Here is a 17,095-nt window from a genome sequence, read left to right as displayed (position 1 = left end):
AAGAGTTTCGGGAGTGCGAGCTATTGTAATAACAGCTTTGCATTTTGCAACACCTTGTTTTAAGGTAATTGATTTTTAAATTACTCGTTTATTATTAAAAAACAAAATGTAACATACAAATTTATCATTTCTTTGACTTTATTATTTGTTAGGGTATTTTTAATAGAATTATATTTCCAGCGGCGAATAAATAAAGGGAGTACAAAATGTTGACCAAACTACACAATAATGCTTATATTTGTTAACAGTACGAGCCACTAAAAAGGTTACGTATACTTTTGTATAGTCGTTTAAGAAACTATCAGAAACCGCCTACAGAAATTTCCCAATCTCTCCCACCAACTTAAACTGCAGCTCATAAATCTTGGGCTCAAACTCCAGCGAACAGAAAACTGACCGAGAATTTGATGTGACATACCAATAATTTATAACGAAATTATAGTTTGCATTGCCAAGCCCCGAACACACACACCGGAACCGCTGCCGGCTGGTAATTACCACCGAAAAGCTGACCATAAAGTGTCGGAGTTGGCCGGAATATCGGCGGGACTCAATGGGCTGTCTATGGCCGTTCCACAATGCGTCGATTAAAATCGGTGTTAAAATTTATGCAACCGAGTTTTTATGCGATTTCTATCGACATCAGCGGTAACAAGTTTTGCCGGATTATTTCTGATGCTTTTGCATTGCTGGCCACTTTTTCGGCGGCTGTTCACGTGTGTAATTGTGGCTAAACAAGCAATTTATTGGCCCGATTGGAAAGTGACCAGGCTGACCAACAAAGGATGGCAACAATTTCGCATTATTGTTTGCATGGGGCTTTCGCATTTTCCATCGGGCATTTCGTGCATCCAAATAAGGCAGCCAAAATGTATCGCCATCTGACCGAATCGACACCTCGGAACAGAACCCGCTCCCTCGCTCGCTCGACCAACTACCGTTTGCATGGGGGCTTTATTAATAGAAATAAATCAAGTTTTGTGCACCGACATCAATTAGCCGCAGCCAGAGCAGCGAGACCCCAGCCGGCTTCCTACCCACTGGCGTCAGATACAAATGTATCTGTATCTGTATCTGCACATGCTTGTTGCCGCTGCCGGTTGTTGCTCGGTGTTGGCCCCGCCGTGTAACAGCCGCCACATATGTTAATAATTTGCAAAATGCATTTGTCTGGCGATAACACGCAGGTGATACGAAATGCGAAATACTGCTGTGGCACCTGAGATCTGTCAGAGCCAATCCCTTGATTCTGCTGGCGCCTGGAGTTTTGCTAGCAATTAGCGCGGTCGGATTCGAGCTCGGATTCGGCCTTATCGCGGCTTATGAAGCTATCAGAGCGCAAGGCTGAGCCGATGCGACCCTGTCATAAGTCAGAAACGAAATCGGAGCCCCAACGGGACCCCAATCAATGGGTAGAAGCTGCCTCCATTAGATAAAAATTCACTGGCCCATAGATAAAGCCTTAAACGCAGCGATGCATTCCGCCGATAAGGCGACGGACAGCGGCCAATTCATAATTCCTGAAGTCGGTTTTTGGGTTCTTCACTGAGGGATATTTGACTCTATTTTGTTTTAAGAGGCCGTGATAAAAAAATGTAAACTTGAAATATTATTTTGTATGATTAATAATAATAAGATTTTTACACATTTTTAATTTTGTACAAAGGATTTTTTATCGAAAAATAATTTTGTAATCATTATTTTAAAATTTTAATATGACCTAAGAATGTTTTCGTATGTAAAGTTAATTTGTCCTCTATACTAAACATCTATTTAACCAAATTAAAATTCTTTCATATTTTGATCTTTATCATCCAGTAAATTTTTCTTTCAGTGTGCCAGCAACATTGTCGCGCAGGCGTAACTCGAAACCAGAAGGGACATACTCGTAAATCGCCAGCCGAGAAAGGGAACAAAACCAAAGGCGTCCACAGAACGAGCGCAGCCGAAACGAATATTTCTGGTTTTTATTTCATCGCCCGGCCAGAGGTAGGGCATATTTTTTAATTTATATTTCGTTAATTTTTATATGAAGAGTTGACATCCAGACGCACCGTTCTGGGCCCGATATCTCCTCGTTCGTCGCCATCACCGGCCGCAAGCCGTCCTCATCGTCGTCTGGTCTTGGCTTTGGCCGTTATCGCCCGTTTAGGCAACGCCGCTGGGAGCTCAGACTCCAACTCCAATTCCAATTCCGAATTGGGCCCCGGCTCAGACTCCAACTCCCATTATGATAAATCATTTTTGTTTTTGCTTCTTGACATGTTTTCCTGGTCCCAAGTCATCCCATCCAACCTTATCGCTGTCTTTGTGTGCTCCACTGGAAAGAGTGGCATGTGATCCCAAATCGTACAAGAAGTATTTCTAAACGTCATGCGCGAAACCATTTTAATATTCTATATTTATTTCAGAGACAGATTTCATCCTCTTAAGACTTCTCAACTCATGAAAATAGGAATACACCACCAGATCGATGTAGAACAAAAGCACTGACACAACATGCTTAGTTAGACAATAAATATCAATATAAAATGTACCTACCTAAGGGTGCGAGGTATATCACAAAACTTTCCAATGTAATACCATAAACAATAGCTATCAACAAGTAGTATAATTCAACTGAAATGGGAACCAACTGTGCCACTAAAAACAGTAGCAGAAACACGTATGTCTTCTGCATTTTACATAGAGTATGTTCAGAAATGTTCAGTATTTGACCAAATATAGTTACCATGATGGTCGCGTAGACCAAAAGAAGAGTAGTGCAAGCCATCGCGATAAATGCAATGCCCAGCACCCAAAATCCAATAGTTTCCTTTTCGAACTCGCGGGATTCTAGAATTACTGTGGCCCTCTGGGTGTGAATCATTTGGTAATACATGAAGTATGCGAGGAGTCCGTAATATAGGAGTAGCCACAGGGCACTTATAATGCATCCGGTGCGCAGGCCGCAGAAGTAGCAACAGGACTCAAGTCTAACCATTTTTTTGTTCTCATGAATTCTGATACTTCATGCTAAGCCCCATGTCCAAGTATGTGTTGTTCAAACATTAGTACAGAGTTATTAAAAATGTAGGGCTTGGCTTACTGTTTCTCTTTATCCCAATTGATTTACTGCTTTTTTCGATTCCTCGTGCTGATTATTATTATTTTCGGGGAATAAAATTAGGTTACAAGTGCCAAACACGTTGACCCGGCAAGTAAGCGAACATTTAGGAATTCGTTTTTAACTGGCTTGTGATTCATGCGGTGAATCGACCCACCGACCACTGGATTCGAGACAGTTTAAAGACCGAACCTGAAACGAAAACCCACTGATAGCATCGCGGCAGAGCGAAATGCCATAAAAAAGACCAGGGCAACTCCTCGTTGCGAGTGAGTTTTGCAAAAATTAAGAAATTCATAAGTTCCCCGTGCTTTTCGCTGAAAGATTTTATGTGATTGGACTCGCTTTTGCTGGGATGTGGATGTGGATATGGATGCTTTTTCGTACGTGTGGCCAAGAGCTGCAGGCAGGGCCCAGATCCTGATGCAGATTGAGATTGGGCTCGCGGAAGAACTTGTTGAGCGGCGTGAGTTGTGGCCGTAAAATATATACAGCCATTCAAAGGCTCCGATATACAAATCTGTCGCCCCCACAGAGATCAGAGTCAAATGCATGGGCGCACTTGGGCACAGCGCTAATGTGACACTAAACTGATGTAATAAAAAATCCGCTTATCGCGCCAACGAAGCCCCCGGCCCCAGAGCAGGCCCAAATATAAACTAAATACCGCTGAGGCCCCGTCGACAACAATATGAAATTTCATACTGACTGACAGGTCAGCCCACGAGCACAAAGAGCGCTCAGCGATGGGTGAACCAAAATCAAATCAAATTTCAAATAGAGCCAAGGCTCAATGGGAATAGAAGAAATCGTCGAATTACGACAAAGTCGCCGAGTGACTTTGATACTCTGCTGTCAGGTGTCCAATTCGAATGTCAATGTCGACCTGCTGGTCCCAAGAACTTGGCCCCATATGGAAAGAGCTGAACTCATATTATTATGGCAGAGCGATATTTTCGTAATTTCTCTCCGATCAACGAGAGGCGGCGGAAGGGGCGGGGCTGGGTACCGCACCTCAGAAACCATCGGGGGCATAACTCGTTTCGAGTACTCCACGACTCCATTCGGCCATCGATCAACTTCGAGTGCCCGTACTTCAATTATGCGTAATTTAAAAGAAATTAATGTCGTGCAAGAAATTACTTTTCGCTCTTTGGTTTTTGGCTTTTTTCGCTGCGTTTTTACGTACCTAAATTTTTCTTTGGTAAAAATAACATTTAAGAGCGCGGACGCGCAAAATGTATAACTGCGCTCGGGTACGGGCCACATAATCATAATGTTTATAGTATTGGCATTAAATGCCGGTCGCGCCCAAAAAGCACAAATTGGAAAGGAAAAAATTACTTCTTTTATGCCGGGGATACAGCCGAAAATTCCTCAATTAAAGTTTATGCCGGCAAACGTTTCCCTGGGACATTGAGGTATCTGGCAAAGTTTTCTCTCTGCAGATAAGACTTATTCGGTTGATATATATTCGGGAATCACATGTGGATATAAGTTTGGCAACAGTTCTTATCCCGAAACAGTTTTCGGAATCTGGGAGAAGGAACATGGCCCGCGGGTGGCAGTCAGTCCTGCTCTCCCTCACACGGCCATATCTCAATCTGGCCATTTCTCATCCTGGTGGCCAAGTCGATGGCCATACTTGTTGGCTTATTCCCGAAAAGAGCGAAAAGAAAACAACATAACCCTCAATTATGATATATATTTTATGAGAGCACTCGAGGAGCCGATTGCCAAAGTCTGCGATTGAAACTGAGAAAGCCGGAGTCCTGCGGGCCAAGTGCTGAGGACGCCAAGACTCACCGACAACCCACACAGGGTATAACAATAAAATAAAGTGCAGTTAACACATGACTTGGCGCAAATAGTGTCACATTTTGATAAATGACACTCGTTTGTCAAGCAGGCACCAGCACCACACATCCCCATCCCCGTCCGCTTACTCGGCCCAGATACTTGGTGTCGGCCAGAAATTACCCCCAAAAAGAGCGTTTAAGCCGGGAGAGTCTTGTCAAGTCGAGTCTGGGTGCTTGTCAGACCGCGGGTCTTCGAACTCGAAGGTGTTTGGAGTGAATTACACGCCCAGCACAGCCAGAGGAGCAATCTTGACGGATGGGCCAAAAGGAGGCCTCGACCGAGGGACAGCTTTATTATGTCTTAATTCGTACTCGCCGAGAGTAGGTTTATAAAATCCGAGGCCCGATCCCCCAGTGGGTCAACTTTCGTTTCGGGGCGTGTTATCCCGCGTTGGCCAGAGCTGTTAAAAAAATTGAATTAAATTTGCCGAGCCGAACGCGCAAATTAATTTCCGCATAATGCGTGGGGCCAGATTTCGGTTGTCGTTGTCTTGTAATTTCTTAATATCGAACTTGTACTGCACCCAGAAAAGGCGATCCAGGGGTTTTCGCTGGCTCACTGGCCACCTTTCATTAGGTGGTCCTGGCCGCCGTTTGGTGGGCGCGGCTGGTTGGCCAAAACTTTATTTACCGCTAGAACCCGATGCATGGCGGTGTCGAGGGGCTCGAGATGATCATCTGCCGTTGCTTTCCGGATGGCTCGATGGCTTCATGGCTCGATGGGTAGGTGTAGCCATAAAGTTCGCGCTTGCAGGCCGAAGCGAAAGAACGAGTTTTCAATAACAGCAACGAGTCAGCAATAACAATTACAAACACTTAGGCCACGGCCAACTTTGTTGCTTTGGGCGTGGTTGATTCGTCAAAGAGGCGTGCTTTGGGCCAAGGCGTCCTGTTCTCTTAGCTCTGGCCTTAAGCAGGAAAGCGATATTCATGCATATTTCTGGGAGCCTATATCACTTAATCTCCAATAGAGTATCCCCTCAGCGGGGCCATAATCCCACCTTTCAGCCGGTTATGACTTGGAAAGTGGCACAAACTAATGCAGTAGGCTCGGCAGACACAATGCATCCACCATTTGATAGTCAATAAATTTAAACATTAGCCAGAGGCCTCGCTTCAACCTGCTGGCATTGTCAATGTCGCAACGTGTTAAAAATAAACGTTTGTTAAATTCATCGCACTAATCCAGCCTATGATGATAAATTATGACTTAAATCAGCTTTTGTCACATTTTCAACTCATCGTGAAGTCGAAGTGAGCGGAGGGAAATTTGTCACAGGTTAAATAGTTAGAGGTGTTGGAAATTATCCGCTCCACAGAAAAGGTGTGAGCCCCAAACTAATGATTTGGTATGAAAATAAAACAGCTGCGTTTCGGAGAATACAAACAATGGATTGGTTAACTTGAGTCTAGGATGGTAAATATTTTCTGAACTGGGTATAGGAACTGTACAAATTTTTATTAAAATTGTGAACCAATTCCTAACAGCTTGATATACATTAAGTAAAGAGTGTACATAGTATTTTAAAAAGATTTCCCAAATTTCTAAATATAAATTCAGCTAGCTGACCTAATAGATTTTGTCTTCAAAGCATTTTTTACGAACTCGTCGACTATTTTTTCCCAGTGCTCCATTTGCCCATTCACAAAAAGCGCATCGTCTTTTCTTAAGCTCACAAAATGATGCATTTTCCTATGCAACAGTCAGGCGGCAACGACATAATTTAGACTTTTCGCCCTGGCAGGCACAATCCCTCCAGCCCTCGCCCATTTTGTCCCGGGTAAAAGCCAGAGGAAAATGCTTTCCTCCGCCACTCCCGAGTCCCATTGTCTGGTGAATTAAGTGCAAACATTAGCAGCAAACAAAGCCCGGTCGAGATGATGACGCTGGCGAAGGCGATGATGAGGCTGATGAAGATGATGACGGCGATGAAGACGATGTTGGGCGGTGCTGATAATACCCCATGGACTTTACACCTAGGCAAATGGAACGTGATAGAGCTTTTTCTCTTTCAACTGCGCTCGTGCAAATGATTATCAATCATTTTGGGATTAAAATTCCTTGTGGTGTTTTGTCACACATTTCGTTGTTTCTCTGGAGAGTGAGATATACTTAGCACACGTTTATATATGTGTGCATATAGATGGATGGGTGCATCGGGGTACAACACATTGTGTTTCGGATCGTCATCAATATAAACTGCGCCGGTATTTAGCATAAAAAAGTCTTTTGCCGACACAACGACAAGCGGCCCTCAAATGACGCAGGTGTCCCGGCCACAAATCTCCGGCGGGAAAGCAAAAGCTGCAGTGCACGCTGCAGATGCAGATGCATCCGAGAGATAGATATATACACCTACGGGGTTAAAAAAGTGTTGCCTGACAATATTTTCTAGCTGCCCGATCTGTTTGCCGTTTGCTTTTGTTCGGTTTTTGTTTCACTTTAAGTCCGTCTGTTTTTCCCTCGAACGATTCTCACGTTTGTGTTCCTACTGACAAGTGGATTTGGCGGCATTGACGTATGGGTTACACATAGCTTGGACTTTTCCTCAGCTGCATGTGCTGCACGTTGAGTGATGCTGCTAATGGCGGGTAATTAATACCGTAACGGGCCGTGCTCTCTGAAACGGGGCAGATTTCGCCGGCTAAACGGTCTTGTGACCCAGGGCGTTGGACTTAATCCGGATCGTAAATTGAACGGCCCACAGAACACCATAAATTCGCCGATAAATAAGCCCCTTCTAATGCCCGAGCTGAGCTCGGAGCTGCCAGCTCGCAGCTTTGGGAGCTGCACTGAACGATTTCATAACCAATTATTGCACAGATTTATGGAAGGCCCCCGCCGGAGCTGGTCGACGATTCGTGTCAAGGCGTTGGCCTAAACCATTTGGCGGTGCGGGCAATTAAACCGGCCAATAAATACGAATCCGAAGTTCTATTTCTGGAGCGCGGTCTACTTAGACGGGCAACGCATTTCCGTACTAAGCCAGGTAGCAGGATGCCGGGGATGGGCCGCAGTGGGATGGTTTCGGGCAGGTAGGCCAATAAAATCTGTCATGATTTACAGTTCGCACTCTTTACGATGTCCCGGCGGTCTCCAGTCGGCGACTCTATCGGTTGGGAATTATATGGAATTTAACTAAGCGGCAAATATTTAAACATAATTCTACTTCTTTTTACTTGCTGCTACTCCTCAACTCTTTTGGGCTCGCTTCTGTCGGAGTTTTGTTTTATGTTTCTGGCTTTTATGGCCCAGGCGCATTTCCTTGGCCATAAAAGAACTCTGTTTTCTGTTTGAACTTGGCCCAAAGAACAACGGCTTGGGCACATCTGTGGAGAGTTCCATGAGCCGTTTGATGGACCGACCGTGCGACCTGACGTAATTAAAATCATTTATTGGCATATTTGAAGCCTGATTCTACCTCGGCCCACGTAATCCACATAAAAGCCGTCGTTTTAGAGCAACTCTGGCGCATTGCGCATAAAACATTTTCCGTCATGTAGCATTTTCACTTAAAATTCACACTTGATACACAGAGCGAGCATTTATCATTTGGCTCGGATCTGGCGATGCCTTTTCCGAGCTTTCCACCGAGGCCTAAAGTGTCGGCTCTTAGGGCTTTCAGCCCGTTTTCGCATCTTTTGATTTATTTTCCCTCCGAGTGCCCGTCGTCGCTGCTGGCGGGCTTTTATTTGTAAGGCAACCTAAATATCGAGATACAGATCTGCGGTCAGTGTCAACCGCAGCGAGTGTGTGGAAGTTCCTTCGCCTCATTAGACGAGTGCTCGTAAAGCGCGCACATCCCAGCCGTCTCGCCGGTTCTCACGGATCCAGCTCTGGCCAGATGTCACCGATAGCGGGAATAATAGTGCCCTCGGACGTGCTCCACTAAAGGTCTTTAGCAGATGACCCGACTCTTGGATATTACCTTCCTACTCAGGGTAGGTAAACTGTACGAAGTATATTATTCAGATAAAGTCTGTGCAACATAAATTAATCTGTGAGGTGATTGCAAAGATACCTTTTATTTCTTCCTTCTAGAAAAAATATAAATAAAATATTTATTTATTTATTTATTAAAGATGATAGTAAAGTTGTTAAAAACTAAGACTAACATAGGGGATTGTAGTTGTAGCTGCGGGGCCTTCGACTACGTATTATTGGACTTAATTTAGTGATATTTTACATTTTGATTTAAGATTAGATTATTCAAATTTGTTTTTTTAAGGAAGTTTATGATTGTTGTTATATTTTCTGCTGATAGGTGCTTAAGGTAGTCAGTGGCTTTCAGATTTTTAAAAAGTAGCTGCTTGTCCTGGGTTAGTGCTGGGCATGAATAAATAAAATAACTTGTAAGAAAAGTATGAATTTTTAATTTTTTTTTATTTTACAAAAGTTTGTACTGCTTATAGCCAAAAGCTCTGATCCGAAGTCACAGGTTGAGTCATCGAAGTAAGGTACCAATTGCTCTTTTTGGAAACTCACAGATCCCCGTTAGTTCATTGGCCCTAGTAAAAAGAGGTTCGGTATAAGACTGTTCGGTTTGTCGTGGCTTTTATCAATTGTTCAATTGTGGGGCTTGAAGCCAAAGTATGACAAAGTGGGCAACATTAACGCTTTGTATGCATCAAAAGACATGTAGAAAACCCGAAAAAATTATGACAATTTCATTCGAAGAACCACTTCGTCAATGTCAGCCTGACGAGCCCCAAGATCTGTTACTCTCGCCCCTTCGAACTCATTTTCTTAACACCGGGCGGGGGCCTCTTACCTTTTACCTGTTGCTGGCGAGAGAAGCGAGTTCTTTAAACGACTTGTCGTGTTTTCTCGTCTCAAATGTAACAAAAAGCGCACAGCTGTCCTCCGAGCAACTAGAAAACGTGTAAAACCCTGGCTAATGCCTAATTGGTTACTCCCTGCTTCTGAGAACTGTCCTAAAACGAGACTAACTTTGTAGTCGGGACCCCTGAAAAACACGAGCAGAATTTACATGTTATGCAACATTACAGCGAAGTTACAACCCAGCGATTGTGTGTGGTCCGAAAGGTCAAAAGGCTTGACACCGCCTCTAGACCAGCAAATCAATATGTGGGCTTACTCTGGCTGAAAAAGGCCAACACAATAGTTGGCCTAAGACGGCTTAGGGAAACACTTACGTACTTCTTAGCGGCTTTGGCAAACCAAATGAAGCCAAAGAATTGAGGACAGTGGGTTTCAAGGCGAAAAGTTAAGGGAAATAGTGAGAGTCTTAGGTGGCGAAAACTTTTTACTCATATGTAATGTTTTAAAGCGAGCACTCTTTCCCAATCATGCATTAAAGTTCCGTATGATTTTCCATTTAAATTGCGCAACTTCAACCATTGGACCACAGTGATTCAACGTGTCACTTTGCTGGTTCGTCGGCCACTTTTTGGTTACGGCTCAGGCCAAAACTCTGGTCCACCTGGCTTAGCCCACAGCCGAAAACCCCAAAACCGAAAACCGAAACTGAGTGCCGGTGGGAGCGCGTGTGTTTGTACGACTATCAAGCTGTCAGAAATTATGACATTTGAAATTTCACGTAACCGGACAAGAAAGTTGAGGCTTTGCCCCGGCCCAGCAGCTATCCGTGAAAAGCCAAAGCCGAAGCCAAGTGTTTCGAGTGTCAAGTTTGCTGGTTGCTGATGCCTTTGCAGCTGCTTCCTCGAAACACACTCGTACATCCGAAATTTTCAATTACAGTTCGTGCCAAAACGCGAGAGATCAAATTCAGCGCCCGGCTTACATATCTGTCCGGTTGTCTATCAAAAATGTACAAATGCGGCGAAAAAACACTCACACCGGCGCTGCAGCATATTTAAATTGTTGAACATCAATGAAGGGGCCTCGTGTTGCAGCACAACAAAAAAGAAGTCTGCAGCTCTCGGGGCTCAGACACACGCGCCAAAAATTTGTTTTCGGATTTCGAGAGCCAAGGAAATCTGCGGCACTGAATGGAACAGCGATTGCTTGTTTTTGTCATCGCCCCACGGTGTCTACAATTGTCGAGCATGCAAAATGGGGATAAATAAGAAATTCGGTCTGCTTCGAGGCTGGGAACATGAGACCCGGGCGACGGCAAGAGCGGGCCCGAAACACAATTTCCGAAAAGTCGATTTGGCGTCAAAACATTTTTGTTTTATTTCTGACATTTAATTGAAATTTAATGATAAGGCACTTATTTATATGCAAAGCCAGCAGCCGAGCAGGCGGGCATATGGATTTCGCTGGGCCGTTCGCAAGTGACTCAACGAAAGTTGCCAAGAAGTGCACACAATCGATGAGTAATGGCATCCAAATTCGATTGTTCAAATTGAAATGATTATTCCGTGACACGCATGTCAGAATGTATAACTTTGCCCACACTATTTGACAAGTCTGCGGACTCGGCACAATGGGATGTGCCACAAACAAAGGCCATTGCCATTATTATTTTCAATTCAAAATACTTCAAGACTTTAAGCCGTCGGATTTAAAATCATTTCGAATCAAATGTTCAATAAGGCGGACAGAAAACATGATTGTGTGTCAGTTGAGTAGCTTCTAAACTCACATCCTTTTGTGGATTGTTGACACATTTATTATTTATTTTTAAAGCGTACTAAGCTTCTTATAGAAATATTATTTGCGGAACAACATTCACTATTGTTTAAGGTAAAAACTCCTTATCAAAAATTGTTTAAACTCCACATTAAGCAGTGTGAAATTAATGATAGCGCAATAGCTCGTCGCATTTGTCCACTTCCGTTTTCCGAATTGCTCACTTTTGAAATTTGATATTCGCCAACTTTTCACCTCAATGTGAAATTTTGCGCTTTTCGAGCAGCTTGTGCGTGCTTTTTCTAGCCAGGGGCTCGTTCTCAACCGTATTTCTGCGCCAAGAACAGCCATTCAGCAATCGAGAGGGCTAAAAAAGCTGTTAACTAGGCAGAAAGCGAAACACTTCAGCGGCTTCGCCGGCTTCCATTGGCAAAAGGCGATGGATGAGTGAACGGCCGGGGGAAGCTGACAAAGCAATTTGCAGGCGAGAAAGGTGATTTTCAAATTGGTTCATTGTGCCCCGGGTCTCGGCGCAGCCTTATTGAAATCGAATTGAATTGAATGGAATGGAATTGATTTATTTGTTTGTTTGCTGTTTGCTGGCTGGCGCGAAATTTGCATATAAGTGCGATATAATTGATTAGAAAGCGTGCGTGAGAGAGCCCCCAGATCGAAGGAGCCGTGGCCATATAGATGGCTCCACGCACTTTCGCTGGAAAGGCAATGCGGGCACTACCGCGGGCACCAGAAAACCGCTTTGAATGTGCATATTTTCCCAAGAATTTCCCTGGCCGGGGCGGCAAATCGCCATAAAGGCAGCGGCGGCGATGATGGGGAAAAACTTGAAGTGAAATAAAAAGCGGACGGGCCGAGAAGCACAGCTGTCAGGCCGGGCGGGCACTCGAAATAATTTTCGTGGAAGTGTACCGACAAAAAGAAAGACGCCGAGCAGAACCAGACTTTCCACCATTCCATCCCATCATCGCATCTCGCACACCACGCGAAGTTCTGTTCTTTTGTTTGAAGGCCGGGTAAAAATGAAAAAGCGAACGGGTATGGAAAATTGTGGGGCCGCCGAGTAGGCCAGTTTTCGACACTTGTCCAAGTGTGAACGGCCATCCGGATGATCGAGGGGCATTCGGGGAGCCGGGGCTCTTCTGACAGCCAGTCTGTCTGGGATGGCCAACAATTTGTTTTTCCCCCACTTACACTTTAACCTTTTCTCTATTTCTCCGCTCCTCCATTTCTACATCTCTCCATCTCTACATTTCCACGGCGAGCCGAGTCTGGGCGGCATAATTTCGGCAACTGTGTAAAGTGGAAAGCGACTTGTCACTTGCCTTTCTTATGAAATACGTCAGCGCGGGCTGGAAAAACACGGCCCGAACGAGCGTAGAAGCTGGAAAAACTTCAAGTGGTTTGTCAGCAACATTTCAAACAAAGCGTCGGCGATGCAGCAACACTGAAAAACACTACGGACCCCGGCCACGACAGCACCAACTGGAACAGCAACAGATACAACAGTCCTCGGCGGTGACAGCATCAAGATACACAGAGAAAAACGTGGCATAGACCCGTGGGGGGTTAAAAGAGCTTCTTAAAGTGCTACAGTTTGCAAGATACTGCAACATATCTTCTTGTACATATCTTCATATGTACTTAGCCTACCTAGCAAATTTTGTGGATCAGGTGACTGATTTTTCTGTTCAGGGAAAGATATTTAATAAATATATACATTCTAATAACAGATAGTTTAATGCATTTTGATAAGGTATTTTAGCTTCTATATATTTAAAGCGTATTAAATTAAATAATTATCATTAAGAGACCATACCGTAGCACGAAAATTTGAAAATAGGGCGTGGGATTATTATTTTATCAAAAGCTCCTACTTCTGTTCACATAATATCTTCGGCTTAGTTTTCGAAATCCGCTAGACTGCGTTGTTCAATAAACACTTCTCCAAAGAGCTTTATTTGTTTTCCTGTGTAGGAAAAGATACGAAACTTGTTTGCATCCTCTAACGACGCTGTGCATTTTGTTCACACTCACACTCAGTCGCATTTGTCAGCCATTGAGGAGCCGGAGCCGTTGCCACTGCCCCAGAGCCGAAGCGTTCCCCCAGGAGAAACCGTGTGGCATATAGAACAGTTCGACATTTCAGCTGGCAGGCAGAGTGCAGAATGCAGAACTCAGCCTGTAGAATGCAGATGGAGATTCAGGGAGTGGGAGCCAGCACCAACAAGCTCGTAAAGCACAATGAATGCTGGATGCGATTTGCAGAGACAAAGCCAACGCTTTTGCAGGGAAATGCATATTAAGTTTGGCATATCTTGAGGTGGAAAATCTCGTTAAGCACGGGTGTAAGCTGTGAGCCACGAGAATCTTCGAATGCTAGGAACCAAATTCATTCATAAATACCGTGAACAATTGTTATAATTATTTACATGAGCCATCCCCATATAAAGCAGAAATTAGTCATCATATTATAGGTACTGTTTCGTAAGTCATACTATGAGATCGCCCAACGGTAGAGGCAATTATCTTGCCCCAACTAAAAGTAAACACAAAGAATTTCGCCATCCAGCTCAGCGATTAATTGCAACTCTGTCGATTTCCTTCTGTGTTTTTGCTAAACTTTGCAGTTGTTTTCCTACAGATTGCAGCTCAATATCGAGGAGTCGAAGAGCACGATTTCTTAATTAAAAGTTGGCATTGTCTAATGAAATGGAAAGCGTGGCTGGCGGTGGCCCCTTGAATGGGGTAGGGTGGGGAGCTGATGGGTGGGTGATTTGGGTGGTTCCCCCACTGGGTGGCCCTTAGTCTGTCTAGACGACGTTAAACTTTCCCCAATATCGCCCGGGAGCCGGGAGCTGCAGAGCAGCATCAGCACCACCAGCAGCTGGGAGAACTCGGTGATATTTATTTTTACAGCCGGACATGCTGCAAACTTTTTACTGGCTGCGACGACGACGGCTACGTGCGAAAGTGAAACGCTTAAAAAGGCATCGAATGTCTTTATTATGCTGGCAAGGGCAGTGGCAAAGGCAAAGGCAGTGGCAGTGGCAGTGGCAAAGCCAATCAGCCAGCCATTGGCGCAGGCGGAAAGGAAAATCGAAAATGCAGGAGGAGCTGCAACATGGCTTGTCATCAAATTTTATTGTTATTTAAATGACGAGACGGAGGAGGACAGCTTCTGCAGCCACCCTGGCCATGCAAAGTCTCCTTCTCGCCGCATTGTTGCCAATATGCAGCGCATGCCTTGCCCGTATAAGCCGGGCCAACGAGGCCGGCAGAGCCACTGCCACTTTGTATATGGCGAGGCAGCTCTTCCTCCACATATATATTTATTGCGCCTCGTTTCAGTCAATGGTGACACTTGCTGCATTTTAAATGGGCGCGCGCCTGCACATTGCCGTCCAAGAAGGGGACTCCGGGTGCTCCGGGGTCGGGAGAACGCAGAAGGTGCCTGGCAACACATTCCGCAGAACCGCCTGGGTCCGCTGCTCCAACACGTTTCGCGGCCATCATTTTGCCCAGTTTTGTCCATTAAAATCATCAAAATGTATGGCGCTGGGGTTTATGTTGTTATGGGAAATTTGTCGCTAAAGTTGATTTTATGCTTTGTTTTGAGTAGCTGGAGTGGCTTTGTGCAGCTGCCAAGTCGGAGAGAACCGCTGAATGGCAGGGTTGAAACGCATCTTGAACTTTGGGGAAGAAATGCACAGAAAGTAAAACAAAATGGCCTTAAATACCGCAAAAACCTGTGTGATGCTTTATCTTGCTAAAACGATGGCACTTTTTCACAGCCTATTGTATAAGTTTGGCTAATTAAACTATAAGAAGGCCCATCTTACCCAAGATCACTATTCCGATGCCTTGAGTCTTGAACTAAAAAACGTACTTGACTACAATCAATTGCGTTTTTTCTCAAATATTTTGCTTACTTCAATGAGAAAGCTGCTGAAAAAGTGCAGCTAATAAATTTTTTACTATTATAAGCACCAATGTCAGCTGTCAGCAGTTCCAAACGAATGTGCAATCAAAGCAGAGTGGCCATAAAAAATTAGCCACACATTCAAAATGGCTAAACGGCAAAATGAACCAATTTTGACCACGTAGAGCAAATCAAACACAGATCAGCCCGCGGGGCAACAAGAGATAGTGGGGAGGGGGGGCGGTGGAAGAACGGCAAAGGCAAATGCGGTAATTATTTTTTAATGTAACAAAATAATATCTGGCCAAAACGATCAAGTCACGCAAGTTTTCGGCCAGGACCGAGTCCCGTCGACGAGGAAATTAACATGAGAATAAATAAGAAATTTTCAGCGGTCTGGGCCAAATTGAAACCGAATCCGCCGGCACGAAAGTGGCCTAAACCTGCAGCACGCACGACTTCTCAGGTGGAGGGGCGCTGCGCAGGTGAGGCTGGGAGTGTTACCGCTTGCCACCTCATGACGCATGCGCCGCGCTTCCGTTCACGATTGGCAAATTATTTCCCCGTGCGAAACCCAAGACCCACGCCGGAGACCCCGAGAAAGAGCCCGTTAGACTGCAGACGCGGTCGTCTTACTATCAGTCTGATTAATCGCCCGGCCCACAAACCATTTCAACAGCAGCCGCATCGCCGAAATCAAATTAAAGCCCCATACGAGAAGGGGACAGCAATTAATCAATCCGCACTTTAATGTTGATAATACTATTCTCGCCGGGGATTTCACTATTTAATTTAAATTTCATTTGGGCCGAGTTAAAAATCTCTTTATTTCAGCGCCGATCCGACAAATGTCCCGTCATTAGGCCGTCGAGGTCTCTCGTTTTCCGACTCTTCGACTTTCCGCCGCTCCGAGTTCGATTCGGCGTTCGTTTCAACACTTGATAACGAGCCATGGCAGCCCCCTTTTCTCGCATTCGGAAAATCACTTTAAAATTAGTGAAAGTGATTGATTTTTCCACTTAATTTTAGGGTACGAGACACAGCGCCAGTAATGCCGATAATCAGTTGGGGCACCTCCGAAAAAGCGGAAAAAGCCGCTCCACGACAGCCTAATGCGCAGGTCCACCTTAGCCGATTTGGCCATTTGCGCATGCGTCAAAGAGCCTTACTTGCTGCCGCATGTTGCACTTCCGTCAGATGGGCTTCTGGCACAAAAAAGCGTCGGCGGAAATCTGTTTCCCTGCGGAAATATTTGGAAAAATAGCTTTATTTTATTGACTTTTAACTAGCAGTAACAACGGAAATATTTCCTAATTTAAGCTGTAAACTAAACATTTATCTTTGAGTGCCTCCCGGTGCCAATGAGTTTTTTGCCTTACCTCCACCAGTTCAGATAAATATTTGACAACTAAGAGATTGCCAAATCGCTGCCAATTAAACAACAAAATGTTCCGCAATGTCTGCGCAGATCGCCGATATGTTTGTTTTAATTAACAAGACATGAACACATTTCAACATCATAATTAGCACATATATGTGGCATGAAAATTGAGCTAGTACGGTAATAGGCAAACATGTTTATTAGATTCAAGCAAATTGAATAACTGTTGACGTTTGGACCAGATCAGAGTTTG

At 44.5% G+C, this 17,095-nt stretch overlaps 1 protein-coding gene and 1 long non-coding RNA gene across 4 annotated transcripts; one reads left to right on the top strand and one right to left on the bottom strand.

Annotated features, from left to right (window-relative positions):
- Window positions 1–1,933: 1,933 nt before the first annotated feature.
- On the bottom strand, window positions 1,934–3,070 carry LOC108029452 (uncharacterized). 3 transcript variants are annotated; one of them, XM_017101703.3, is made up of 3 exons: window positions 2,732–3,070; window positions 2,542–2,674; window positions 1,934–2,489 (listed from the first exon to the last, which is right to left on the bottom strand). In XM_017101703.3, the coding sequence occupies exons 1-3, from the start codon at window positions 2,981–2,983 to the stop codon at window positions 2,389–2,391; spliced, it is 486 nt and encodes a 161-aa protein (XP_016957192.1). In that variant the 5' UTR covers window positions 2,984–3,070; the 3' UTR covers window positions 1,934–2,388. The 3 variants fall into 3 exon arrangements, with proteins under 3 accessions (XP_016957192.1, XP_050743177.1, XP_016957194.1); XM_050887220.1 differs by lacking the exon at window positions 2,542–2,674 and having other exon boundaries at window positions 1,934–2,541; XM_017101705.3 differs by lacking the exon at window positions 1,934–2,489 and having other exon boundaries at window positions 2,565–2,643.
- A 3,097-nt stretch (window positions 3,071–6,167) lies between these two features.
- LOC127010963 (uncharacterized) lies at window positions 6,168–7,047 on the top strand. The gene is made up of 2 exons (XR_007763939.1): window positions 6,168–6,382; window positions 6,711–7,047. It is a non-coding gene; the product is annotated as an uncharacterized LOC127010963 (long non-coding RNA).
- The last annotated feature ends 10,048 nt before the right edge of the window (window positions 7,048–17,095 follow it).

Source organism: Drosophila biarmipes, chromosome 2R (assembly GCF_025231255.1).
Source record: "Drosophila biarmipes strain raj3 chromosome 2R, RU_DBia_V1.1, whole genome shotgun sequence".
Lineage (NCBI taxonomy): Eukaryota > Metazoa > Arthropoda > Insecta > Diptera > Drosophilidae > Drosophila > Drosophila biarmipes.
The sequence above is the reverse complement of the archived record's forward strand: the minus strand, read 5'-3'. Positions and strand labels throughout refer to the sequence as shown.